The 27,499-nt window shown below is 33.3% G+C and overlaps 1 protein-coding gene across 1 annotated transcript in view; it reads right to left on the bottom strand.

The window, feature by feature from the left end:
• Window positions 1–11,196: 11,196 nt before the first annotated feature.
• The window catches only part of LOC133179720 (uncharacterized), a 48,186-nt gene continuing 31,883 nt past the window's right edge, over window positions 11,197–27,499 (bottom strand). Inside the window, exons 5-12 of the mRNA XM_061314413.1 lie at window positions 27,270–27,499; window positions 25,751–26,032; window positions 24,985–25,290; window positions 18,804–19,094; window positions 14,039–14,209; window positions 12,710–12,826; window positions 12,250–12,410; window positions 11,197–11,407 (exon numbers count right to left, since the gene is read on the bottom strand). The exon at window positions 27,270–27,499 is cut by the window's right edge and continues 67 nt beyond it. Of these exons, the coding sequence (XP_061170397.1) occupies window positions 11,237–11,407; window positions 12,250–12,410; window positions 12,710–12,826; window positions 14,039–14,209; window positions 18,804–19,094; window positions 24,985–25,290; window positions 25,751–26,032; window positions 27,270–27,499 (1,729 nt within the window). The 3' untranslated portion in view covers window positions 11,197–11,236. The remainder of the gene's footprint in view (window positions 11,408–12,249; window positions 12,411–12,709; window positions 12,827–14,038; window positions 14,210–18,803; window positions 19,095–24,984; window positions 25,291–25,750; window positions 26,033–27,269) is intronic.

The raw sequence follows: 27,499 nt of genomic DNA on the forward strand, positions 1-27,499 counted from the left end.
GGTCCTCTCCGATTTGAATGCACATCTGCCATCGTTGTGCCCATGCGCGAATCACGTGATCAAGGCGTTCACGTGACATGCTCCGTAGCGTTCTGTTCACAGAAATTAAAAGATTTTTCCGAGTCTTATATTTCTTACAATGCAAGTTGTTTTTTTAGAACAAGAATAACCCATTTGTCACAAATAGGATTGGTGGATTAGGATATCTTTTCCCAGAATGAGCATAGTGACCATCACAACCTGACTCTTTTGTATTGGGGTGCGTCGTTTATCCATCGTAAATAAAGTATGGGCTCCTTCTTTTTATCATATATGATATGTTTAAAATCTAAGGTAAACAATATTTAGGGATTCAATAATTATATTATTGTTATGATATTCAACTATTTTTCTAACTGTAATTTGGCGATCTTTCGTTACAGATTGCTCAACTAAGGACGCATCTCTTCCCAAGCTTGCTTTCACTGGGCACCAGAACAAACATCATTTTAACCACCTCTCTTCCTTCACTAAAACAATCAATCCAATTAATGTTTGAACTTCTGCCATGTCTTTTTGTCTTCATAAATCGTGTACAAATTATTACATGCTACTGAAAAGGAATTTCTTAGATAAACGTTAAACTTTAAAGCCGTTCGTTGCTCAAGTACGACTGAGTCAACCGTTTTTTGTCACGTCATCTACATATTGAGTCATTTTTATATTGTGACGTCCAAACGTGGAGCAAATATCTGCTATTTATAGAACATGTTTATGACTAAATGTGTGCCAAATTTCATTTTGATCTGAACTGTGGTTTTGTAAATAACGAGACAGTTCACGAACTTTTTGATCACCCCTGTAGTTCCTTAAAATATAAAAATGTGCACATATAAATTTAAGAACATAAAATATCACAATCATATATATATAAAAAATACTTTGATTTACTATAGGAAAAAATTTGATACTGCATTAAACTATAGTTAACTTTGGTAAACTATATTTGTTTTGTTAGACTCTATCAGTGTTTTTCATATAGCGATCCTGATACAAACAATATATATAATGTTTCATAGTTAACGTTATTTAGCTACATTCTTCGTTTTTTCCCTAAAATAGAGATAATATAATTCTACAGAAATAATTGTAAGTACACAAATTACAGGGGAAACAAGAAATCTATGAGCCAGTGCTCTCTAGTGATACCCCACCCGCACAGACAGACGGACAAAATTAGAACCAAAATAAATATCACTGTATAGCATGCCGAACCAAAGAGTGTATTAAAATTTCAAGCATCTGCGATGAGTTGTTGCAGAGAAAACTGCAACGAAAAAAAATGTTTCGGACAGACAGACACAAACACTCACCCCGCACACACAACAGAGAGATTCGCAGGGTACAAGGTATACACCCCCATTTCCTTCGAAGCGAGGGTATTAATATTCATGTAATAAATAAGGATAAATGAACCTAAAAGAGGGAAAAAGATATTACATGATATTGAAAAAGAAGCAGTAATTACAGTTAATGATGGCATCTCCATATTGAACGTTATTGGACTCTTCGTATGCCGTGCTTTTTCTAATTCTTTCCTTGTTTAAAAAAAATAATACAATACGTTTTTTGTTTCAATGGAATGGTATATCCAGAAACTAATACATGTAAAAGCTAGCGCTGGGGTGGAGGCAGGTTGAAAGCGGGCACAAATTTTAAGCTAGAAGTATGGGGCCACAAACTTGTCCTTTAAATAGTTTTCGATAACATCCATTCCATACAGTTATATCGTTGTCAGAAACATATCATGTCATTTTCGGAACAAAACCTGTTAGAAAAAAAAAACAAAAAATCCAAGAAAAAAAACGGATTATATATATATATATATATATATATATATATATATATATATATATATATATATATATATATATATATATATATATATATATATGAATTTATGCTCCTCAATAATATATACTCAATGGGATGCAAGCAAAAAAAACCATATCACGTACATTGTATATCATGCTAGTATTAAGAAATGGCGTTAAGGAGGGGAAGGTACTTTGCTTCTCCTCCAATATACATTTGAAAGAAAAAATCAGGAGACTCTAGGCCTTCACCGACCCTCCCCAACATCGGATTAACGCATATCACAACTCATTTCTAAAGGTTTAATCATAAAATATAGTAAAAAAGTAGGGGGTCAGATTTCTATGGGGGTCATTTTTCAACGTGTGTGGAGTCGTAGAATTACCGGCCTGGAAGGGTTTTCTACGGTCGAAAAATGACCCTACTTGCCATAGAAAATTGACCGGGGGGTCATTTTTCTACGGAGAAATTTGACCCCCCGGTCAATATTCTACGGGGGTCACTTTTCGTCGTTACACCGGCTATAGAGAGGGATCTGTCCTGAGTCATGTAGACAAGTTCCCAGATGAGTAATCCTCTGTTAACTTTGCATAATTATTATGTGTTTGTGTAAATGCCTGTCAGAATTTTACATAAAAGAATAATTTTTTTTCACAATGATTAATTTTTTTTATGTATACCCTTTCTTGTTTGCAGGGAAAACCGAATTTTAATTATCCATGGATTAATTGATGAGAATGTAGATTTTCATCATACCAGTGCTCAATTACAGCCCCAGTTAAAGCTTGTAAACCATACAGATTACAGGTAACTCAGTCCTGATGGCCAAAATCCAATTTTCATTAAAAGCAGCTAAAAATTACATTGCATTCTCATGTATTTTTTATGTAAAATTTGTTTCAGATTTACCCAAATGAACGACATGGAATTCGTAATCATGAAGCAAGTGAACACTTCAAGACAATGATTCTTAGCTTTCTACAAAATCATTTATGAATGAGACTACATACACACTTTTATATATACACCTACATTAAATTCAATGACTTAAGATGTTAAACTCAACAATGCAAGACGATGAGGAATTTTTTCAAAAAACAAAAAAAAAAACAAAAAAAAAAAAAAAACAAAAAACAAAAAAAAACAAAAAACAAAAAAAAAACAACCCAAAGATGGGAGAAGAATTGATAAATTCTATGGAAATTTTTTATTATGTTTTTTTCATCATCCATATGGTTGCTTACATGTTAAGCATCATAGTTTACTTAGTCTGTGGACTAGACTTGGAACTGGACAAAGACTAACCATGTTTAATCTTGAGCTTGAAGATTGAGTTACATGTATATATTAGTCTGTTTTTTTGGTCAATTTTATCTTTAATCTTAGCTGAAAGAAAGTTCATGTGGGAAGATAAAAGTAAAATATGTTGGTATAAGAAATATGAGGGATTTTGTCATGTGGTTGTCTAAGATTTTACAAAACATGATTTTGGACAATCTATAGTTTTGATCCGTATTTCAGTATGGTTTTCTCAATCTTTGTATCTCTGCACTTTTACTAGATATGTTCAAAAATCTTCCCAAATTCATTATACATACCAGCTGAGACCATTTGCTGATGTAACCATCTCTCACTCCTGTACTGCTAGAATAAATTAAATCTTGCTTTAACAAGGATAGAGCTTTACATCTATCTAGAATTTACATGTGAATGGGTATTAATACTTTCACTAGAGTCAAAGATAATTTTTATGCACACCTTGAAAAATGGGTCATAATACTTTGTACCTGTCAGACAGTAGTTGGTCGATCAGTGGACCTTGTGTTGTCCTCTCAGTATATTGAGAACCCTTTGCTTGATAGACATCAAACTCGAGAAAGTGGTACCCCATGAAGAATAGATGACCCCTATTGATTTAGAGGTCAAAATGTCAAGGTCAAGTCTCCAAGTACTCTAGGTATATAAAAGCTTGTCAGTTCAGTATCTTGAGAACCATTTGCTTGACAGACATTTTTAGATTCTTACAAAGAAATAGATGACCCTTACTGATTATTGAAGTCATACAGTCAAAAGGTCAAGGGTCAAACCGACCTTAGGAAAACATCGAAAAATATCTTGAGAACCCTGTCCTTGACAGCCAACAAACTTGATACACTTGTTTCCTATAAGAAGTAGATGACCCCTTTTTGATTTTGAAGTCAATAGATCAAAGGTCAAGGTTAAGCTGGATATAGGAAGATATTGACCACTTTATATCTTGAGAACCAGTCCTTGACCAACATCAAAGTTGATACACTGGTTCCCCTAAAGGAGTAGATGACACCTATTGATTTTGTCATAAGGTTAAGGGTCAAGTGTCAAATGATATAGACACAAGACAAAGGAAGATATTGTCAGCTCAGTATATTTAGAACCATTTGCTTCACAGACATCGATTTTGATACACTGGTACCCTTTTAAGAAGTACATTACCCTGCATGATATTGAGGTGTAATAAAAATCAATCTTTGTATTATGTTTGCCCCTGACTTAGACATGATTAATTGTTTTCACTATCATTACTGACATTCTTAATTTAAATGATATTGCTACATGGAGGTCATGTATGTTTCTCAAACTGTTTCTTGTTTAGAACTTCCTTCTTTGTTGTTTGCTATACGGGTACCATTGGTGTGTTTCATGAAGCAAAATATATCTTATCAAGTATACTTCTAATATCTTGTATTTCCTGCACAATTCCTCTTAGATTTATTTATTGAACATACAAGTCTAAACAAGGAACATATGAAGTAGCTTTATTTTTGCACCTCCTTGTGTTGCTTTAAGTTCTTATTCAATGAGTATTTTCCTATATGAAAAAATGACACTTTTTCTTTTTATTTTGTGACACAATTGCAGGAATTGATTCAAAGTCAATTTTTGCTTCCTGATTTAAGATCTTTGCCTTATTTCTGTTTCACTTATGTGTCATGCCTAATCTAGGTAACAAAATTGTTGAGCCACCTTCAAGAAAAGTAGGGTTTTTATATATAAGGGTCATAGAAGTTGCTTACACCAGTTATTTCTGTTTTATGATTGCGATTTCTCGTATAAAATTGTAGGCTCAGAAATATTCATCTTAAGCTAAGGACAAGGTTTGATATATAATATATGAAAAATGCAGTAGTTCTTTGAAAATGCCTTTCTTTACTCCATCAGATAAAGCTTGCAAACTTTTTATTTGATTACAATGAGAACCCTTTACTAAAATTGTAAAAATAATACCACGTGGGTCTAGAGTTCCAGATCCACTTTTTTGCTTGTTTTGACAATCTCTTACTCAGGTTAGTGCCAAGGGCATCTGAGGTTAATTTTATGGTTTAATTAAGTAATTGCAATATATACAACAGCAAAAATATGGATGATGCATGATAATCCTTGCTTTTGTAAGTGTTCATTTAGATTCAGTGGATAAATAACCCTTGTGCAACACATGCAATGCATCATTTCTTCCTGTTCCCTAGCTTTATTAACTAAGATAGAAAGAAGTTCCTGGTTGCTTTAGGGCTGTGTTCCTGGTTGCTTTAGGGCTGTGTAATTTCCAGTCTGTAATTCAAAGGCTTTTGACTGCGTCATCACTTTAGTTGAGTGTGTATGATAAGTAGATCTTATGAAGTACATACTAGGATTATATTTCTTGAGATTTGAAGAGAACACAAAATTGTCACGCTTTTAAGCAGGCCATCAATTTAATCCCTATAACTTTTTTTAATCAGACACACATTTTCATCTTGCACATTGATTATATTGTATATTTTGACTTTTTGCTATTAGTAGCATAAATAATATTTAAAGAGCAGATAACTCTCTACAATTTCATTCCTTAAAATATGTTCCATCTTCATCAGCGATTTGCTACAAATTTTGGTCCATATTTTTTGCTAAATTTCATTTTTTTTTTTTATCTTCTTGTACATATCCTTTTGTTGAAAACTGTCTTCGCCCCCCCTTTTTTTATCTTCTTACAATCTGCATATCACTTATTAATAAAAAGAAAACTTCCCTAAAAAGCTATAATTTAGTTAGCTTGGGTTGTTTTACCGTAAATGACTTACTGAAATTTAACAAAGATAATTTTTTGTGGTTAAAGCTTTTTGTAAATGATGTACTTTAAATATCTGTATTTGTCATGCCACATAAGATTCTGTAATAAACCTGCAATAAAAGTTAAAAATGACGTGTGTATTATTATTATGGATTATGTACATTAGTATCTATTAGAGGCATATGCATCCACTATTTTCAAAAGTTCGAGGCGTATTTCTATGAACGTTTTACAAATGATAGTGTTGGTTGAGATGAAAGTAAATTACTATTATCCTTTGCTGCAGATAACCAAATGATATATTTCCCTTTTCGTTGTACAGTAATTGAAATAAAATGTCTAAAGTATTGAATTTTTAAGTGAATAACAACTTAAATAGTAAAACACTAAGTCTTGTGTTTCAGAGAAATAAGGCTGAATTGAGCCACAATAAATGGTAGAAATTGGTATCAATGTGTTTAGAACTTTTTATTTCTAGGTAGACTTGTATGTCCTTGTTGTGGCCTCATCTACACTTGGTGCACTGTGAGCAACACACATTACTTGATGCTTTCAAATTGAAAACAGAGAATGATTATTGATAGAGCATAGAAGAAGATCAGTTGAAACTTACTATACAATCCGTTATAAAACTAGTTCCGTATGTCATAACTACGAGTATCTGAAACTTCTTTCGTTTCGTTTCATCGATGATAAAATCAAAGAAGAAATAAATTCCTTGATAAATTTCAAGAGTCAACTTTCATACTGATTCAACTAGAGATTTGCTTGCGTTTGTCATCCAGTCTGATTTCTCCTACTTCTCTTGTGTTATGCCTTAATCATTTCAGTCAGTTGTACAAGATATAGAATTTTCATACTTAAAACATATAAACGCAGAATGTGATATAAAAAGGGAATTTATTAATGATAATTAATGTCATCCTGATACAACTTGAATTCAACATGCCCTATTCATCAGAACGAGTAGACAGCCGTCTTTTGACATAGAAAACTCATTTCCCCATTTTTGGCAGTATTCTAAACTGGATCAGAAGAAGTTCCTCATTGCTTTAGGGTTTTCTCATTAGATCTTAATAAACACCCACTAAGCATACAGGACTTACGTACAGTGTAGACAGAGGAGTATACTCATCATTTGAAGAGAACACAATTTTCCCTTTTACAAGCATATCATTATTAAACTCGTGTCAAGTTTTAATTTGATACACATTTTCGCTTCGATATGTGCACTAATGGAATACCTTATATATCGTAAACAATCCCTTGAGGTGTCGCAAAAATGATAAAAGACTTAATGTTATGAAACAATGGGCAAACAAGTCATACATTTAGAGAGAGGATGGAGTAAGCCTTTGTGTGCTTCTCTCAAAAAGCGCCACGTATACAAGAAATCCAGTTGAGGAAAACTGGTCAGCCCAAACAACCCTTTTATCAGGTGGAACATTTCGATTATTTGCCAACATCACAGAGCTGCTTAAAAGATTGAACGATTGATTGTAATTGTTTAAGGCCGAGTCGTCAATATTTCTGCCAATACCGCAGAAATATGTAAAAGTACTGATATTATAAGTGAGCAAGAACTTTAATATTAAAAATTTAAAATACTTGTGAGTTCAGAGAAATAAGACCGAATGAGCCTTAATATGTAATAGGAAATAATACCAATGGATTTAGATCTTTATATTTCTATGTAAACTTGTATATCTTTTTTGCGTCCTTAGGCCATCATTAAAAAGTTTTTTGTTTGATGTACTCCGACTCACATTTTACATGGTGGGTAGGTAGGAAGGTTTTTTTTTGTTTTTTTGTTTGTTTTTTTTAAATTTCTTACAAATTTATGATCGTCATAAAAATCACAGACTTAAAAATTTATTGATGGTTGCATTATACACAGGACAACTAAGACTAAATATTTATTGCTATAAAACATGCAATGTAAAGCGTCATAGAAAAATGATAAACCTTAACTTTTAAAATGATATTCATTAATTTTCTCAAAAAATAAATTTAAATCTAAAGTACTGAAAAAAGTGAATGGGTATGGGTGATATTGACAGATCGGTCAGAGTACATCAAACAAATCATTTTTTTATTGTTGACCTTATCTAGACTTGGTGAACTGTGAGTTAGGGACCAGGCGAAATTTATCACAATGATGGGACCGGTACAAAACAAAATTCTCATTAAAAAAAATATGTCCCATGGCATTCGTATTAAAAAATTATATGTCCCATGCCTTACTGTCCCATGGTTTCATCTTGATATTAGTGAGATTATTGGAACAAAAATAACAAAAAGTACAATGTTAACAATTAGGAGTCTTTCAGCTTATAGATATTTCAAACATCGATGAAAGTTTTTTGTTTGTTCATATTCATAACTCTTATTAACATTGTTTGTAACTTTCTTATTTTTTCCATTAATTTGAAGAATTATGTTGCTATTTGTATCCTTCGTTTGACTTTAAAAGATATGACTTTTTAAAAGATTTTTTTTTGGAAAAAATAATAATTCTATATATAATGAATGTGTCTCATGAGTTAGGTAACTCATTAAAAAAAAAACTGTGTCCCATGGGTACTTAACGCTAAAAATGTTTTTGTCCCATGGTTTCCCCATCATTGTGATAAATTTTTCTTTGTCCTTTACACACATTACATGATGCTTTAAAACTGAAAATACCGTAGAGCGCTCGCTCCGTGATCGGAAGGTCGTGAGTTCGAATTTCGGCCGCGACTGACCTAAGTCGATAAAAAATGGGTAGCAACTGTTCCTTTGCCATGCGCTCGGCACTTTGAAGTGAAAGTTGCGGGTTCTTCGGATGAGACCTTAAAAACAGAGGCCCCGTGTCACGGCAGCCGTTGGCACGATAAAGATCCCTCAGTGTTCAATGACCCTGAATGCCGATTAAAGGTCAAAATTTGAAGCCCTTCACCGGTATATGGTGACGTCTCTATATGAGCGAAAAATCCTCGAATGGCACGTAAAACAACATACATACAACCAATCAATCATATTGAAAACAGAAATTGAATTATTGATAATCCATAGAAGATGATTGTGTTGAAACTTACTATATATTCCATTATAAAAGTAATTATATATGATACAACTATCAAAAACCATTTTATTTTCATTTCGCCAATGATAAAATTAAAAAAAATCCTTGATATTTTAAGAATTACATGGAATTTTTGTATTATTTCAAATGGAGCCTCTGTCTGCATTTTTTATCCCTTCTATTTTCTCCTATCTGTATCTAAACCATTTCTGTCAGTTGCACAAGATACAGAATTTTCATATTAAAATAAAAGCAGAGTGTGATATAAAAAGGGAATTTATTAATATTGTCACCCTCATAGAAGTTAAATTTGACATGAACTATTCATTTAGAACAAGTAGACAACCGTCCTTTGAAATACAAATGCAGAACTCATTTCCTTTTTTTGGCAGCTAATATTATAAACTAAATCAGACGTCCTTTCTTGTTTTTAAGGGGTTTGTCATAAGATCTAGATAAACATCCACTAGGAGTAAATGCTGCAGCACTTATGTACAGTGTAGACAGATAGTATTAAGGAAGTATGCTAATCATTTGAGGACAACACACACTTAATTCTCCCTCTTACAACCATATCATTATTAAACTCGTCATTTATTATATTCTATTTGATATCACATTATGTGCATACACTTGTACAGTGGAATATATTACTGGTATACTGTAAACGACCTTCATTTCTAGCAATTCTATGATGTTGGCAAAAGTCGAAATGCTCCACCAGATAAAGAGGGTTATTTTGACTGACTAGTTTTCCTCATCATTTATTTCTTATATACGTAGCGCTTTATGAGAGAAGCACTCCATCCTCCCTCTCTTAACGTATGACTTGTTTGCATATATATTGTTTCGTTACTTTGAGTTTGTTTTTATTATTTTTGTCACGACAAGTAATTATCAGCTCTTCCTTTCTACAATTTCCCCCAAAAGTGAGAACCATACTCCCAATATATCTTTGTGTCAGGTACAAAATGATTTGGAAATAAATAAAGAGTATTTCTGGTATAATTTTATCAAGGGGCGTCTAATTTGATTGCTTATGAACATGAAATAATCAGGAAGTCTAAAAACAAGTTAATAGTTACATTCACCGGTTCCGTATCTGTTGTAAAGGAAGTGAATTTTAAAATAGAGTTAGTTATTGCATGTATTAAGAGCAAATGTTTCTTGACTATTTTAAAATTGCATAAATAATTTTATGAACAACACACGAATACACCTGTTAGGTGCCTGGTAGATGTGAGGTTGACTAATTTATTAATAATGGGTGTTTGAGAAATGAGCTCAACAAGTTTTGTAACCGCGAACATCAGATGAAGTACGGTGCTGTTATAGCTTGCTTTTTTCTAAGATTTTTTAAATAAAATTTCAAACAATTTATATCTTTGTTATTTTTGAGGATCTCTCTCTCTATAAAATTATGTTGCTCAGAAGTGGCCTCAAGATATACTATGAGGTCTTTAAAATGCACACACGCTAACCACAGTAAGTTACCTAAAGAAATGAACGTTTTGTTAAAAAAGGCCTGTAACAGTTTTTCGTATATCATATCTAAAACCATAGTTTGAGCATTTTCTATAGGATGTATCTGATTAATTTGCTCTTGATGTTAAGAGTACACTGTCACAGCCTTTAAAGTGCACACTGTCATTAATCATTTTCAGCCTAATACTAATACACTTTGGATAAAAGTATTATTTTGTAATATTTTGCAATCAATCAGTTATACATAATTACAAATATACCAATTGTAGAAAATATAGTGTAAGGGGCCCACTCCTACATTTTGTATCAATACGTGAACACTTAAACATATCCCATACAAGTGAAACGAACTAATCTGTCAAGATTTCCTCCTTATGGTAATTGTACGTCTAGCAAATGAAAATGCATTGTTATGAAAATAAATGAAAATTTGGTTTATTTATTCTTCCTTTTAGACACATAATTATAATTAAATGGTTTTTATTTTATGTGGATCAGAGTCTATATGCAATAAACTTACGGTATTCCATGTCGAAAAATTAAATACATTTTTACAAATCTAAATACAATTATACAGATAAATACAAGACTTTATAAAAAAAATTTTTACAACTCTAAATACAAGTGTACAGAGAAATACAAGTCTATACATGCAAAGAAAAAAAGATCAATTAATCATTAAAAGAAATGCTCTTCAATTTCTCGAGTTTATTAGGGTATATGTTTGAACATCTCGTTGATAAAGATGATCACGTGGTATTATCTTGCTGTTCCTGTTTTGGTGGCGCCTTTTTAGAGAAATCCACGAACGTGTATTCTGTTCTCTCTTCGTCTCCGTGTATTATCGGTTTCCCTTTTGTGTCTGAACTTTGGGGCTTTTTTGCAAACTCAACATCTATGTAAACTAAACCATCCTGATTCTGCAAAAAATAAAAGATAATGTTCAATATATTTAAGCTGTGATATTTTAAGAATAACTGCTGATCACAGAAAAATGAAGTGGATTGTTCTGTGGGAAATGCAGAGTCAAAAGGGAAATACAGTAAACATGTCTAATCCGGACACCACTGGTTCCAAAGAAATTGGCCGGATTAGGCAGCATACCGGATTAGACAACATTTTAAACAATTCACTTAAAGAGACAAAGTTTAAAATCGTATTAGGCAAGATTTCGGAATACAGAACAACTGGACTACACAAGTGTCACTGTAACTTGGTTTCAGAAAGGATAAAAACTTCTAGAATATATACCCCCATGATTTTCTTTAGATAAGGAGGAATCTTTGCAGAAACACAAGGCCAAAATCCCTTTTTTCTAATATATTATTGCCAAATAGAAAATCAGGATTGTGTTAATCTCAAGAATTTTATCTCAATTACATAAGGAATGGATCCAGCTGAAGAATAAGGGTCGGAGGGATCTTTTTGAATCAGTGATGCCCTATGGGACTAAATTTTCACGATACCGTAAAATGTACATGTATAATGGGGTGACTACTCTGAATCGATATCTCCTGACATTATGAAATTTTGGAAGTATAACCCTCATATCAAAGTCAACGATTTTCTCCCCGTTGTTGTACCTCACTTTTCCTGCTTGTGGGATTGAGTTTTTACTATGCGTTATCCATTTCCTAAGGAATCCAAACCGACCATTTTATTAGCACTTTAAATCGATCGGTTTGCAAAGAAACTTTTGAGACGTATTGTCTTAATCTCTCTAAACTAAAACTTCTGATACTACTTGCTATTGGCACCATACCGTTGTACGTGAATCGTCGTTCCTGTTAGATGCTTCTGCCTCTTCTTTCTTTCCTTGCAACTCCTTTTCTCCATTCTTTTTCTTTTCTTCTTTCTTTGAATCCGTTTTGTTATGTATATTGGGCTTTTTTATCACTTCTGAATACATGGCTTCGTTGTCATCTAATTAAGAAAAAGAGTATACTTATTGAACATATTTATTTTCTTAATTACTGGTGGAAGCATTTTCCTACAGCAAATATAGTGGTTTAATCTCTCTGCATTTATCAAAACGTTAAAAAGGATAAGGGGTTGCTCTGACTCAAACTTAAGGAAAACTAAATTACATAGAACATGGACTTATTTTTAAACTTTAGATTAAGTATGCTAACACATTCTAGAAATCATTTTTAAGTTTCAAAATAAAAAAAAAACTGGAAAAAACATGATAAATTTAGCATGGTTAGAGAGAGAGAGAGAACCATTTTTATCCTTGATGGCATCACCCTCTGCTTTGTCAACTTGTTGACTGTTCTTCATCAAGACACTCTTGTCAACAGCAGCGTAAACAACTACATCCACTGGAGTATTATCCTGCACTGTGAATATAAAATATTGGAATTGGAAATGTAAAATAAAAACAGACAAATAGATTTTAATATTTTACAACTTTTATAATCAGGCCCAGAGTAGTACTCAACGCTCCATACAATAATATGAACAATGAAATGGCGTTTATTGTATTGCCATGTTGCTGTTCCACAGTTACTGTCCCGAGAACTGATTCCTTAATGAAAAATTGTAACTTTCTGGATAAACCAAGAAACATTAACTATACGACAAAATTGTGGTCCTTTGATGCATGGGTATATGAGGGTAGACAATACTGTATAGGTATAGGAATTAACGTATTCAATATTCAATGATTGGGCATGGCGTGGTTGGTGTAGCCATGAGTTAGTGCTACAGATATCCGCTCCCTGCATTGTTTTATTAATGATTTATTTACGCTTAGCGGTATTCATGAATTGGCGCATCGTTGTTCGCTCCAAAGCCGCTAAAATATGAAGTCAGCTTTTTAAGGACGACGGACCTAATTCGAAATTTCGAGCCACTGCGCAGAAAACCGCGCATATGCCTTGAATCAGATTGACTTAATTATGTATTGCAAAAGATAAAAAATATACATTTTTAATTCTTTTAAAGATATTCAAACGTTTTAATATGGCAAATATTTTGATATATATCCATTTGTTAATTTTATAAATTAATGATTTATTTGGCCAAGGTAACTTCATTGAAAATTTCACCCAAAACGTGCCCTACACCTGTGTTTAACATGCCCCTCTGAAAAATCTAAGCCGATGACCTATTTATTTTTTGGCGTAATTTGCTGGTAAATTGTCTAGTTAACATTGTCCTTTAATATGAATAAAAATTCTATTACAGAATTTTTTTTCAATGATTTCTCTTATACCCTACACTGGCAATTTCCCATTACTTCCAACAGTAATTATCAATTTCCAAAGCCAACTTTTGAGACGCTCCCCATTAAAAATCTACATCGATTACCATATGATTCTTTTTATTGATTTTAACTCACCAAAAGTCACTTTACCTCTTATTAATATTTGAATAAAAAATCTATTGCAGAAATGAATTAGGTCCGTCGTCGTTAAAGTACACATAAAGTATATTCAGATTTTCATTAACGTAGGATGGGCAAAGTTTTGATAAATCTAATTGGGCCTATATGTTTATAACCGGACCCTTATTATGAAGTGTCTTTATTCCTTTATCTGTCTGCTTACATCCACTTAGTCGTTCATCACTGTTACTTTTCTTCGGAGGTGACTTTTTTCTTTTACAATACAACTTCATCGCCACTGTTAGAATCACAACGAGGACAAACACAGCCGCGGAAGCTCCGATCACAATCATCATTGTAGTATCCATGAGCAGGGAAGATGGGGAAGACCGGGCTATCAATAAATTTATCAATCATTAAAATTAGTCAGCTTAGAATGTATGAAGTTTTTTTTTTTTAAATACATACAATACCAAGTTACTACATAACTATAAAGTTTACCAGAGTCAACTTTACTGTACTTTACTACAGTAAATCAGTTCCAGAAAGAACGGGAGCGCTTTTAATTGGCATTCGGCAGGAATCTGGGCGAACTTGAAAAGTGAAAAATTCACACGAAATTTTAGCAATCTTTTGATCATTTGGGTTCCTGAGAAATAGGAAAGGGAAATATTTTCCCGAAATTGTATTTTGATTTGGTAAAAAATAACTTGAAAATAGGCTAGATGATTCATTTGGTACAAATTGGCACATTTTTAACACGTTTTTCTAAAAATTTGCTATCTCTCCATGATTTTCAAACTTTATTTGTATGCATTATAATTCAAAGAAACAAACATTCATTTGTAAAAAAATGGAGAGAAAACCCAGAGACCATCAAAAATGAACTTTTTCCAAAAAAATTCCAATGTATAAATGCGGTGCTTCATTGTCGTTTTAAAAGCCAATTTGTGTGTGTAGCGATGATAGCTCAGTAATATGTGTGACCTGTCCATTGCAATGGAGTCAAAAATTTTTGGTTCGATCCTCGCATGGAGCGTTAATATTTTTTTTAATGCAAACAGACAATTCTTTTGTCAGTTTAATTTTTTTGTACTTATTTATTTTAAAATGGATAAATTCTGGTTCTGTTGCATCGAGAGCGAAAGCAATTCTTCTAACCTACAAATACTTTAATATATACTTGTACATTCTATTGGAATTCCTATGGGTACCAATTGCGCCCCGTTATTAGCAGACCTTTTTTGCATTCATATGAAGCAGAATTACATTCTATTGGAATTCCTATGGGTACCAATTGCGCCCCGTTATTAGCAGACCTTTTTTTGTATTCATATGAAGCAGAACTTGTCCAAAATCTTGTACGTGAAAAGAAGAAAACACTTGCTGTGGCCTTCAACTCCACATTTAGATATATCGACGACGTATTGTCAATTAACAATGGCTATTTTCATTCTTATGTCGATACGATATATCCTGGTGAACTTGAGATAAAAGATACCACAGAGTCTAACACATCTGTTTCATATTTGGATATTTTACTTGAAAAAGACGTTAATGGTAATCTAACAACCAAGCTTTATGATAAACGTGATGACTTTAACTTTTCAATCGTCAACTTCCCTTACTTATGCGGCAATATACCTTCATCACCTGCATACGGGGTATATATATCTCTCAGTTGATTCGATACGCAAGAGCATGCTCTACGTATGTACAATTTCTAAAACGAGGTAAATTATTGACAAATAAGTTGATGAAACAAGAATATCAGCTGTCTCGTTTCAAGTCATCATTTCGTAAGTTCTATGGTCGATACAATGACCTTGTCAGCAAATACAATTTATCATTGAGTCAAATGCTGACTGACGTTTTTCATACTAATTGTTAGGCCATTATTTACACACTGTATTGTCGAAGGATTTTTCCGTTATTTCCCGATCATGACAAGGAGCACACGGCGGGTGTGACCGGTCGGCAGGGGATGCTCACTCCTCCATGGCACCTGATCCCACCTCTGATGTTTGAAGGTCCGTGTTTGCTCTGCTCCTATTTTGTATTGTATAATGGACTTTTGAGCCTGAATACTGTTCGTTATCTCCATATATTTCATTGTACATGTAATTGCATTTAACTATACCCTTATTATCTTGTAGGTGTATATTATTTATGTGAAGCATTACTATCAATGTTAAAGTTTGATTATTAAGATAACCGGACTTAAATATTACAATTTGACATGCTACTTCAAACTGAATATAACATTTTCCTATGTGCTTAGCTTTGTATAAGCCTGTCCAGCTGTGGTCAGCCAACCAAATTGTGGACACTTTAACTATAAATGTTTCGTACACATGATTCCTGCAGATCACATGCCAAACACGCCCATCTTCTTTTCATTGCTCCAATTTCTTTTTTCGATGTAAATCAAAGGATAAAATGTAATTTTTAAAGATGAAGATTGCCAACAGTGATCAATCTCATAAACCAGTAAGCGAAACGAATCGTAATCAGGGCAAAAACACGGAGCCCTGGAAACATCCGAGGTTGGGTTAGGTGCCTAGCAGGAGTAAGCATCCCCCGTGGTCCCTTTGTATTATCAGGTATACGGACTGCTCCGTAGTCAAATTATAAGTATAAAAGCAATAGCCTTACAAATGGTATGAAACGTGTTTTGTTTATTTTAAATTTCAAATTCTTACTTTTCTTTTTGTACAATTTTTTAAGGAATGAATTTAATAGATACACATTTTGGACGGTATAAACTGGATTTGGGCAGTTTACGCTTTATAGACCGCGAAGCGGTTTATAAAAAAGCGTAAACTGTTTCAACCCAGTTTATACCGTATAAATTGGGTAGCTATTAAATTCATTCCTTATTATTTAATTTTCATTCATTTAGTGTAAGAAAAAAAGATGATTGTCCTTGAAAAATGACTTCAATTTGTACAAAATTAGAATGTTACGTCAGGCGGATCAGTACGTTTTTGACGCAAGTCATTGTGACGTAGGCAACCCATTTTATACAATATAAAGTAAATTTTTTATCAAATCAAATACAGCGTTACATCCAGAATTATTTGTATTTCTCCAAAATTTATCTTTATTGATATGTAATTTGGGAGACATTTTCATATCAATATCAACTAATAGTTCCATGTCATTATTTATGTGGTTTGTTAATGACTGTCTACAAAAATGTATCGGGTTTATCAATCTCACAGACGGCGAAGAGGATATACATGTATTTCTGTAGACAGTAAGTAGCAAAACAAATAATTATTTATTTTCTTGAGGCTCATAGCCAGAGAGATATAAACATAAGAAAGGCCTGTAGCAACGTTTATATAAAAGAGAGGGGCAGTCAGAAAAAAAACCCCCATAAACTGCGAAAACTCGGGAGGTTTAGATTTTTTTTTATTGCAATAACATGTTAAGCTTTCCACCATACTTCAACAAAAAAGTGTGTGTGTGTGTGTGGGGGGGGGGTGTTTAAAGTAATAGACTTTTATTAAAACAGTGGGAGTCCCCCTCCCGACCAGCGTAGTACAACAGGCTTGCAAGAAGTGATGATTAAGATGATTCAAAATAACATACATGTATTTTAATTAAGAATTTAAATGTCCCAACATATCGACTATCGAAATTATAATGTCTATCCAATTTCACACAGTCAAACTCTTCAAAATTATCAATCTTACCTTTTACCGTCATGTATTCTTGATAAATCTCTGCTGCACCTTTATTTACTTTAAATTATATGTTCTGTTCAGATTCTAATTTAAAACGTTTTTCCTCTCTTATTCGACGCTAGTATCACTTCTGCAATCACAACAAATCTGAAGTCATTTCTTCAAAAAGGTCGCTACTCTAATTTCAAAAGGAAAACATTATAGAAAGTGGTTTCCGTAATAAATGATTTCACATATCGAAATATAAACGCAACGCGTCGGCCATATTGCCAGATATTAATTCTGACCTGCCGGGCATAAAAAATATAGCCGACAGTCACCTTTCACGTTTAAGCTAAATTTCAATTCAAAGGAAAATAATGAAGTTTTACAGTAAATTTAAGTCCCAGAGTAAAGTTTCAAAGTAAGTCAATGTTTCATAGAGTTAAATCGATGTCTGGTAGCAATATTATGTTAATAAAGAACAAAGCACGATTTCAATAGAAATCTGATCTTGTATTTTACTTAAATATATGAATAAATAAAGTGATATGAGAAATTACAACTCATGCTTTCTGAATTGTTGAAATTCCATGCAGTAAGATCATACAAACAGTTTTGCTCACATGACCTACTAAATTCTAAATGTGACGTTATGAACTTTTGCATTTTCCCGCATTTTCTTAAAAAGTTACAGAAGATATCAATTTTCAGTGGAAATTTCAGCTAATATAGACCTCATGCATAGCCCACAAAGATTTTGGGAAATGTGATTTTTCAAAGAATTTTAATCATATCCGAAAATTAAAGTGGGTGTGGCTGTGGAACGACTGTGGATACTTTTTTAAAAAGGAGAATAACCCTTGAAAAGGGTCCTTTTGAGGCCTATTCTGATTAAAACTTAGAAATGTATCACATTAATGGTGTCTTATTTCCAGAACAGTCCTCCTTCATGCCGTATTTTTTCATGATTTATCAGAGTCATGTGCGCTACTCATATTTAAGCCAGTTTCAAAACTATTTGAAAAAATGTATAGGCCATAATAAAGCTAAAAACCGTACCTACTACTTAAGGGATGTTAAATAACTATTGGCAAAGAACGTCAGCTAAAACTTTAACTTAGCATTCAGAATGAAGCTGCACAAAATTATGTTTCTTCAGTAAAGCATGCTTATATTGACATTTTATGGGATACCATGATTTCATTTCAAAATCTTAATTTCCTTATATTCATGTGATAAGCGAATTTTCACCATTACCAAGACTGTCAATTATTGGGAGAAGGTTTTGCATAATGAAAGTAAAAGTTACTGTACCTTGTACTATGAACTGAACTTCAACAGGGCTTAAAGAACAATTGATTCTATTACAGCTCTCCAACTGGTACAGATACTCTTGTCCTGGAACTAAAGGTCCTAGGTCATAATATCCCATATTCATTTCACCAGGGTCTGTCAGATTTTGAACAAATGTCCAGCTGGATCCCTTTTTCTTTGACAAGATAAAAATTTGTTCTGGCCCTCCATTAAAGTTTGATACCCAAGTAAGACTGACATATCCACTAGCGTTAGAGTTCCAGGTAAAGTTCAAAGGCGGCTTAGGTAAATCTTGAAAAATAAAACTAAATTTTAATATTAAACAAATTCTTGGAACTAGAGGTACTGTGAGTAAGGAGCTCACAAAATGATACCCCAGTTCCGATGTCAGTATAAAGGCTAAATTAATATTTTGCTACGGGAAAGGCCATATATGTGTCCGATCAAAACATAAAATAGGATAAAAGGTGGGTACCTCCAATGTTATAGAAAGAATAGCAGTGTCCATGTTTTGATATGGAAAACCCCAAATATGTGTCACCTCAAAATGCCAATTAGAAGGTGCATAATGGAACTATATAATAAAGGGTTCTATGAACGTCTCATCAAATTTTATTCAGTAATGTAGGAGGGGTTGCGGAAGCTTAGAAATGTTAATGTAATAATATATATATATATATATATATAATATTAAATTATATTATATTATATTATATTATATTGGAAGTCAAATCGGTCAATATTTGATAATCGGTTACTCGGATGATTTTCCGATGGAGAACTCTGGTACTCGGTAAAAATGTAAAATAATATGTATTTAATTTTATTGACAATAGTTTGGCCCCGTTTAACACCATAGGTGTTTTTTTTATGTTTATGATGCATGTATTAAATTTATTTATCAAATAAACATAAGAAACATCAGTCAACACACCAATAATTACAAATGGTTTAATGATTGATTGTATATTTTTTACGTCTCATTCGAGAATTTATCACTCATATAGAGACGTCGCCATGTATACCGGTTAAGGGCTTCAAATTTTGACCTTTACTCGGCTCTCAGGGCCATTGAGCAGTGAGGGATCTTTATCGTGCCAACGCCTGCCGTGACACTGGGCCTCGGTTTTTAAGGTCTCATCCGAAGGACCCGCAACTTTCACTTCAAAGTGCCGAGCGCATGGCGAAGGTACAGTTGCTACCCATTTGTTATCGACTTAGGTCAGTCGCGGCCGAGATTCGAACTCACGACCTCCCGATCACGAAGAGAGCGCTCTACCGACTGAGCTACCGTGAACGGTACAAATGGTTTAAAATTCTCGTTTAGGAAGACGATTTTATCAGCGCAAGAGGAGGACAATCTGTTACACAGCTTTGTAGACTAGTGAAAGAGACTATCTTTAAAGGAACAGACGTTGTCGGGATCGCTAGGCGTATATTATAATTTAAAATGTTGGTTGTTTTCCCTATATACGATAAATTCATTTCGCACAGCCTACGTTTTACGTATTTTGAATTCTCAGTTATTTTAAAATATTTCTTCATTTTTGAATTTGAAAGAAGCGTTTCTATGTGTGTTCGATTTCGCCTCAATCAAAATGCTGTCATAAGACGGTATAAATACCCGCACGAAGGTGTTTGTCTCTAAATGCACTCACCTTCATATTTAAGTAACAATTGAAGAATTCACAATGGTTCTATAATTTACAAAAAAGTCTGTTAAAAGCCCCAGTCGCCTCCAAGGTTAAAAGCTAAATTCCAAAACCTTAATGGACATCTACAGGATATGATTGGGCTACTTTGATAAATGTTTTTTTTTTAATCATTTTTGACCTTAATGTACAGGGCATCGTCAATCACCGTCTAAAATATAGTTTGCAACTGCGTAAAAGAGTTTAGGGAACCAGATTTTTTGTAAATTTAGATTTTTGTCTTTTCCCGACACCCAATCACCGGCTTAGGTGAAAATTTAAATTCTGAAACCCATTTGCTACAGGACGCTCCCAATCAAATTTCAAAGAATAATTAGGCGAAGAATCTAGAGGAGTTCTGTGAACCATGTTTTTGTACAAAATTGAGAATTTTTAACCGCAATCGAGTCGTGTGATAATTGAAATTCTAAACTACAGGACACTCCCAATCATGTCCCATAATATGAATATGCTACTGCGAGAAATGTAAAAGGAGTTCATAAGCCAGGTTTTTGTAGAAAAAAACAACGTTTTTGACTCTAACTTGGCTCCTAGGGTAAAAATGATAATTCCAAAACCTTATCTACAAGACATTTCCAGTCATATTCAAAAAGATGAGTTGGGTACTTCAACAAGAGGCCCAAGGGCCTTAACGGTCACCTGAGTATAATACAACAATTTAGAAGTTAAATACACTGGTAGATGAAACTTTTTTGCCCTAAAGCAAGAGAGGTAGGAAGATCAGGATCAACAAAATAATTAGTCTAGTATTCCGTATCAACTCATAAATTAAGTTCTAATCTGTCCCCCACTTAACACTATCACCATGCAGACTATTAACAAACTATTAGTGCTTCTATACTTTTTTTAAACCCATATTAAGACCTCTAGCATTGACCTCTCTTATGGTCTTTGAAGAACTTTTAATAAGATAAGTTATTTTTGTCTCATTTTTATTTATCTATTACTTACAGGTCTACCTGATTATTAAAACTAAGAAAGTACTTTTTGAATTATATGATAAACATTCTTGCATAATTATCTTATTCTATTAACCTTTCAAATACATTATTAACAGTGATTAATTATCAAAGGTGAATGGAAAAGGGGAATAACTCCTCTCAGTAGAATACAAATAGAGCCTTGCCCAGGACCAGAATGCTTAGACAAATGGTCTAGATGTTCAAAAATCTGGTAGAAATATGCTTAATTATACCATTTAAACTTTTACTCAGTTTTCTTCCAATATGCCCAGAAGCAGAGAAGCCAATGCATTTTCACTACTACAGATTCAACAAAGCCTTACCCTAACACCAGAACCCAAGACCAAGGGTCAAGAAATTTACAAATTTGGAAGAGTTACCCTCATCATCATAACTATGGACTTCAAAGAATTAACACTTTTCCACTATATTATCAAAAGCCCCCCCCCCCCCCCTCGTTATGCCAGAACCCCTGACCACAAAATTCTGTTCGAAGCTCCCATTTTCATCATAGCTAAGCAATTTATTTATCAGCTCAACACTAAGGAGCAGACAGGATTAATTAATGATTAATTAATAGAATTAATGCTTTTTCACTATATAATCAATAGAGCCCCCCCCCCCTTCCTCAAGAACCCCAAAAACTGAGGCCATGTATTTAAAAATCATGGAAGAGGCATCTTTGCCTATCATAATCATGCACTTAGTTTGTTTAAATAATCTCCAGTAGAAGAGAAGAAGATTTTCAAAGAATTAATGCACTTTCACAATATGATCTATATAGCCCAACCCAGGGGCCAGAACCCCTGACCCTGGGGCCATGAATTTCATAATTTTGGAAGAGGCACTCTTGCTCATTATAACTATATACTTAGTTACTTTATTTAATACCCAGGAGCAGAGAAGAAGATTTTCAAAGAATTAATGCATTTTCACTATATAATCAATAGAGCCCCGCCCTAACACCAGAACCCCTGACCCTGGGGCCATGAATTTCACAATTTTGGTAGAGGGCTCAATGCTTATTACAATGATGCCAACAGTTTGACTGCTTGATGTCCTGGAGTAAAGAAGAAGATTTTTAAAGATTGCAATATTTTTGGTGGTTTTAGCCCCACCCCTCAGGCCCCCCCCGGGGGGGGGGGGGCAGGGACCATGAAATTCACAATTTTTGTTCCCCTTTACCCATAGATGCTATATGCCAAATTTTGGTTTCAGAGAAGAAGCTAAAAATGTTCAAATGTTAACACACGACGCACGAAGCACGCCGACGGACGAGAACGGATAGCAATAGGTCACCTGAGTGACTCAGGTGACCTAAAAATGTAAGATAAGTTCAAGGAACCAGGATTTTGTAGAAAAAAAAAGTGACCCCAATTGCCCCCCAGGGCAAAAATCGAAATTCAGAAACCTTATTGCACATTTACAGGACACTCTCAAGCATATTCCAAAATATGAATGGTGTGCTGCAAAAATGTACGAGGAGTTCAGGGAACCAGATTTTTGTGAAAAAAAAAAAATGTTTTTTTGACCCAAATTTGGCCCCAGGGTAAAAAGTAAAATTTTAAAAATACTTCCGCATACCTTCAAGGCACCATCAATCATATTCCGAAAAAGAGTTGGCTACTGCATAAAATCTAAGAGTACTTTGGGGAAGAAGATAGTATGACTGACGGATGGACAGACATACAGACGGATCAGTATAACACCAGTATACCCATACTTTCTTTAATTAGGAAATGCAGTATCATAATTTAAAGATAATAGATGAAATATGTGTAGATAACGAACAGTATTCGAGCTCAAAAGTCCATTAAACATTACAAAATAGGAGCAGAGCATACACGGACCTCTAAGACATCAGAGGTGCGATCAGGTGCTATGGAGGAGTGAACATCCCCTGCCGACCTGTCACACCCGCCGTGTGCTCCTTGAAATAACGGGAAAATCCGTTGACAATTCAATGTGTAAATAATGGCCTAGCAATTAGTATGAAAAAAGTCAGTCAGCATTTGACTTAATGATAGACCATAATAGACCATATTTAAACGACATCCATTGAAAACAAATCATAAGGCTATCCGAAAATTTGACACAGTGGGGGTATCAGGTGGTTGGTCACAGGTGATTACTGGTATTTACTGGTGTACGGGATGCTATTGAAATGGACAATGTATATATATTTAAGGTAGTACAAAACACCCATTAAATCTGTTTTAAGTAATTTCTTTAAAAAATACTTCAGAAAAAAGAATAATATAAAAGAATATATAAAAGAATAATGTCAATAATCAATGATTTTTGTAAGAAAAATAATAAGCTGTGGCAAGTGTTCGTCATTTTTTCTTTCAAAATTAGAGATATCCTATATATTGGTCACTTGGGAGCTACATTTTACAATGTGATCATGCTGTCTAAATGCGATATAATCTGTTATTAAATGCAGTGTAACTTTTGATCCATAAATAAATGAGGGTTGACATTTGGACATATATATATATATATATATATATATATATATATATATATATATATATATATATATATATATATATATATATATATATATATATATATATAAGGAGTCCCCATTCTTTATGTACAATAAAGGTCAAGGTCATATTAAGAGGTCAAAGGTCCAATATTGTGACGTCATCTACTGAATCTTTCACTTTTTTGCCATTGAAATTTTTTTTAATCGCCAAAATATCTGTAACCATTGGTTTAATTTTCCGTATATTGACACATTTTAATCTGTGATCCATTTCAATCAATCTTGATTTTTTGTAAAAATTGAATTATATATTTTCTCTAAAGAGAACATAAAGTGTAGCATATTTACATGTGAATTTTCAATTCCAGGGCTACGTATGTCCTAGTTTTACATCATATTTTTCTCAAATTTACCAGTATCAATATCTTTTACTCAATTTTAGTAACAAAAAGGTTGCCTTTATAAAAGGAATCACAAAGTTTGCAATAGATCAACTGATAATTTTTAAATAAGGCATATTCTCAAGTCGAATGTATGATTTCCCAATCTTCTTAGAGGGGTCTGATAGCTAGGCCATATTTCAAACTATGTGGGCAAAAAGTATGCGGTTGGATTTCTTTCATTTACTTATAAAGAGAGATTTTATATCCTAAACCAAAATATCAAAGTTTCAAAATAATTGAATTGTAGGAATATTTTGGCCTATTCATTTTTTTACTACCTTAAGCTTTATTGTTTGATAAATATATCTATACATCCGAGTAACCGAGTTTCGATTTTAGTATTCGTTACTCTGACATTTGATGGATTACCCGGTTTTTGGTTACTCGTTGATATCCTTTATATATATATATATATATATATATATATATATATATATATATATATATATATAGAGAGAGAGAGAGAGAGAGAGAGAGAGAGAGAGAGAGAGAGAGAGATCTTTTCAGTCAAGCTACCAAACTTTAATTAAGTATGGAAGATATATCTAAATTTAAGTATGTAAATCCAACCTTCGGCGTTGATTGCTATATTGACGATGACTGTTCCATTGTAAGTAACTGTGTAGTTTCCAAAACATCTCTGATCAGGAATAGGAATGGTACTGTTGATCCAGTGTTTGTAGATAACGTTATCACTTTTTGATACTGTATTTGTAATATTCAGATATCCAGGTCCCTGCCATGATATTCTTGAATGAAATGAGGACGGAAGAGGATTTGCAAGCACAGGCACTGTCACAAAAACCTTGACATTTTTTCCACTCATTGACCCATAGTTGGTCTTGAATGGCACAGACGTATCAAGTTGAGGGTCACCTAAAACATAATGTTATGTATAAAACAAGCTCACTGCCAGAAATCGTATAGGTACACTTTGAACAAATTTGTAATTTATAGGTATAAGCAGAATGCATGTTCATATATTCGAATATCTTCGATATTTATACGAGAAAGGAAAGAATAATAAAATAGAGATCTAGTTTAATCTACCTCGTAACATAGGACATTTTCATACATTTAATTCTGTAACAAAATACGCATGCATATCAAAAATAAAGCTTAATTTTACAGTGAAATGGCCGGACAAGCCATCTAACATTAAAGGTAGAGATATACATCACACATCTGCACATCACTTTTAAAATGAATTTTATTTGAATAACTAAAGCAAAAAGGATTCCATTTATAACCTAAAAATTACAATTATTGCTGAATATATAGCAAAAAATGAACATCGTTTACTTCTTAATCTTTCACAGACACTTGAAGAACTTACAGATGACATTCACAGTAAAATCCTTTATTTTCCTTTCAAATTGAGTTGAATTTCCTGTACATCTGTAGGTGCCCGTGTCAGAACATTGGACTTTTGTTATTGTGTAGTCCAGGCAGTTGCTATCTTCTGTATCAAAGACTTGACCATTTGAAACTTTGCTGAGAATGATTGTAGGGTTTGGATTTCCATCCACATGACAAGAAATAGGCAGATTTTCACCTTTTCTGATGTCTGATCGATTTTGACTGATGCCATTCAGAATTATTTTCGGTTTCGATAAATCTACAAAAAATTATGTTCTTCAAAAGGAGAAATAGTTGAATACAAATCGTTACGTGCATGGAACGTGTTTACTTAATTTTTGCCATATCGTGATTTGCGAATTAATCGCTTTTATGAAAAAGATTTATTTCATAGTGATACTATTTACACTAACACGCCATGGTATTTTTGTTTTCCTCAAAGTATGAGCAAAATAAAATAAAATTGTAAATTTAAATATCAAATATATTAAAAGGATTATAAGGAGGTGAATTAACAGATAATTTTATTGCAATTAACTAAAGCTACGATGAGAATTTTTTTTTAACTATACTGCAACATGCAACGGGGCCGAGCTGGCGTTTTGTGCTCTTGATTGGGAAAAAAAACCCAACTATGGTTAAAGCATCTGCCGTGAACAAATTTCTATGATCCTGTCACTCCACAGGTTCTATATCTCCTGGCACTTCCCCAACCTCAGGAGTTTGCCACCTCTGTTCTTACTAATCAACTGCCTTACTCATCAGGTCTTACGTTGTAGCTAATGGTATAACCATAAAGGTCCAATGTAACAAATTGTAATTTGTTTGCTCTATCATCAAAAAGTAAATCCCTTTTGGTGGTTCCAATATGCTAATAGACGCTATAATTAGTTTGTTCTCTGGATCGCACACCTGATTGACATCCATATTGTCTTTTGCATAATTGAATGTAGATTGAGCCTTCCATTTGTAATCCCTACCCCTCCAGATAAACAATCGACAAGGGATGTTTTAAACATAATTGATAATTATCTTTTACCGACAGTGTAAGAAGTTCTACTTCTTTTGTTTTTAAAGAAAGAAAATGGATCTCTTTGAGGTTTTACTCCTGAAGTATGAGATGTACACTATTACTTATCAGGTTTGTTACTGACTGTCGACAGAATACCTCAGGTTTTTTTTTTATTATTAATCCTTGCTACATTCAAGGGGCCCTACATGATCGGAGCAAATTTGATTTACTATAAAATTTAACTATAAGGCATCCTTTTTTCTATAGAAGAATTTTTTATGAAAAATTGAAGAATTTTTAATTAAAATATGCCTCCTAAAAACACATTTCTAAAACTGGATGCCATAGACTTATCAAATCTAATATCATACTACCTGAGGTTGTAGCATATCAAATATACACGTATTTTAATACTCTCTTTCATTATAAGAAATTGAAATAATCCTACTCATTCTGACCATTCAGAAAAAATATCAATACGTACACAGTATGTCCATGTTTATCGTTTTAGATTTTTGTACGGGATATGTAGAGTTCCAAATTGCAACACACTGGAACGATTCTGTGTCTTTGTCCACTCGTTGTTCTGAAAGATTTTTTCCGGCGAATTCAATATTTTGAAAGTCTACGCCAATTTTTTTTTGTTTCCACTGAATGATACATGGCGGGTTACAATCAGCTGAACAGCTGTACGGGCCAAATTTTTCGCCTTCA

This window comes from Saccostrea echinata, unplaced genomic scaffold (assembly GCF_033153115.1).
Source record: "Saccostrea echinata isolate AGI-Se365-2 ecotype Australia unplaced genomic scaffold, CSIRO_AGI_Sech_v1 ptg000005l, whole genome shotgun sequence".
In the NCBI taxonomy this organism is placed as follows: domain Eukaryota; kingdom Metazoa; phylum Mollusca; class Bivalvia; order Ostreida; family Ostreidae; genus Saccostrea; species Saccostrea echinata.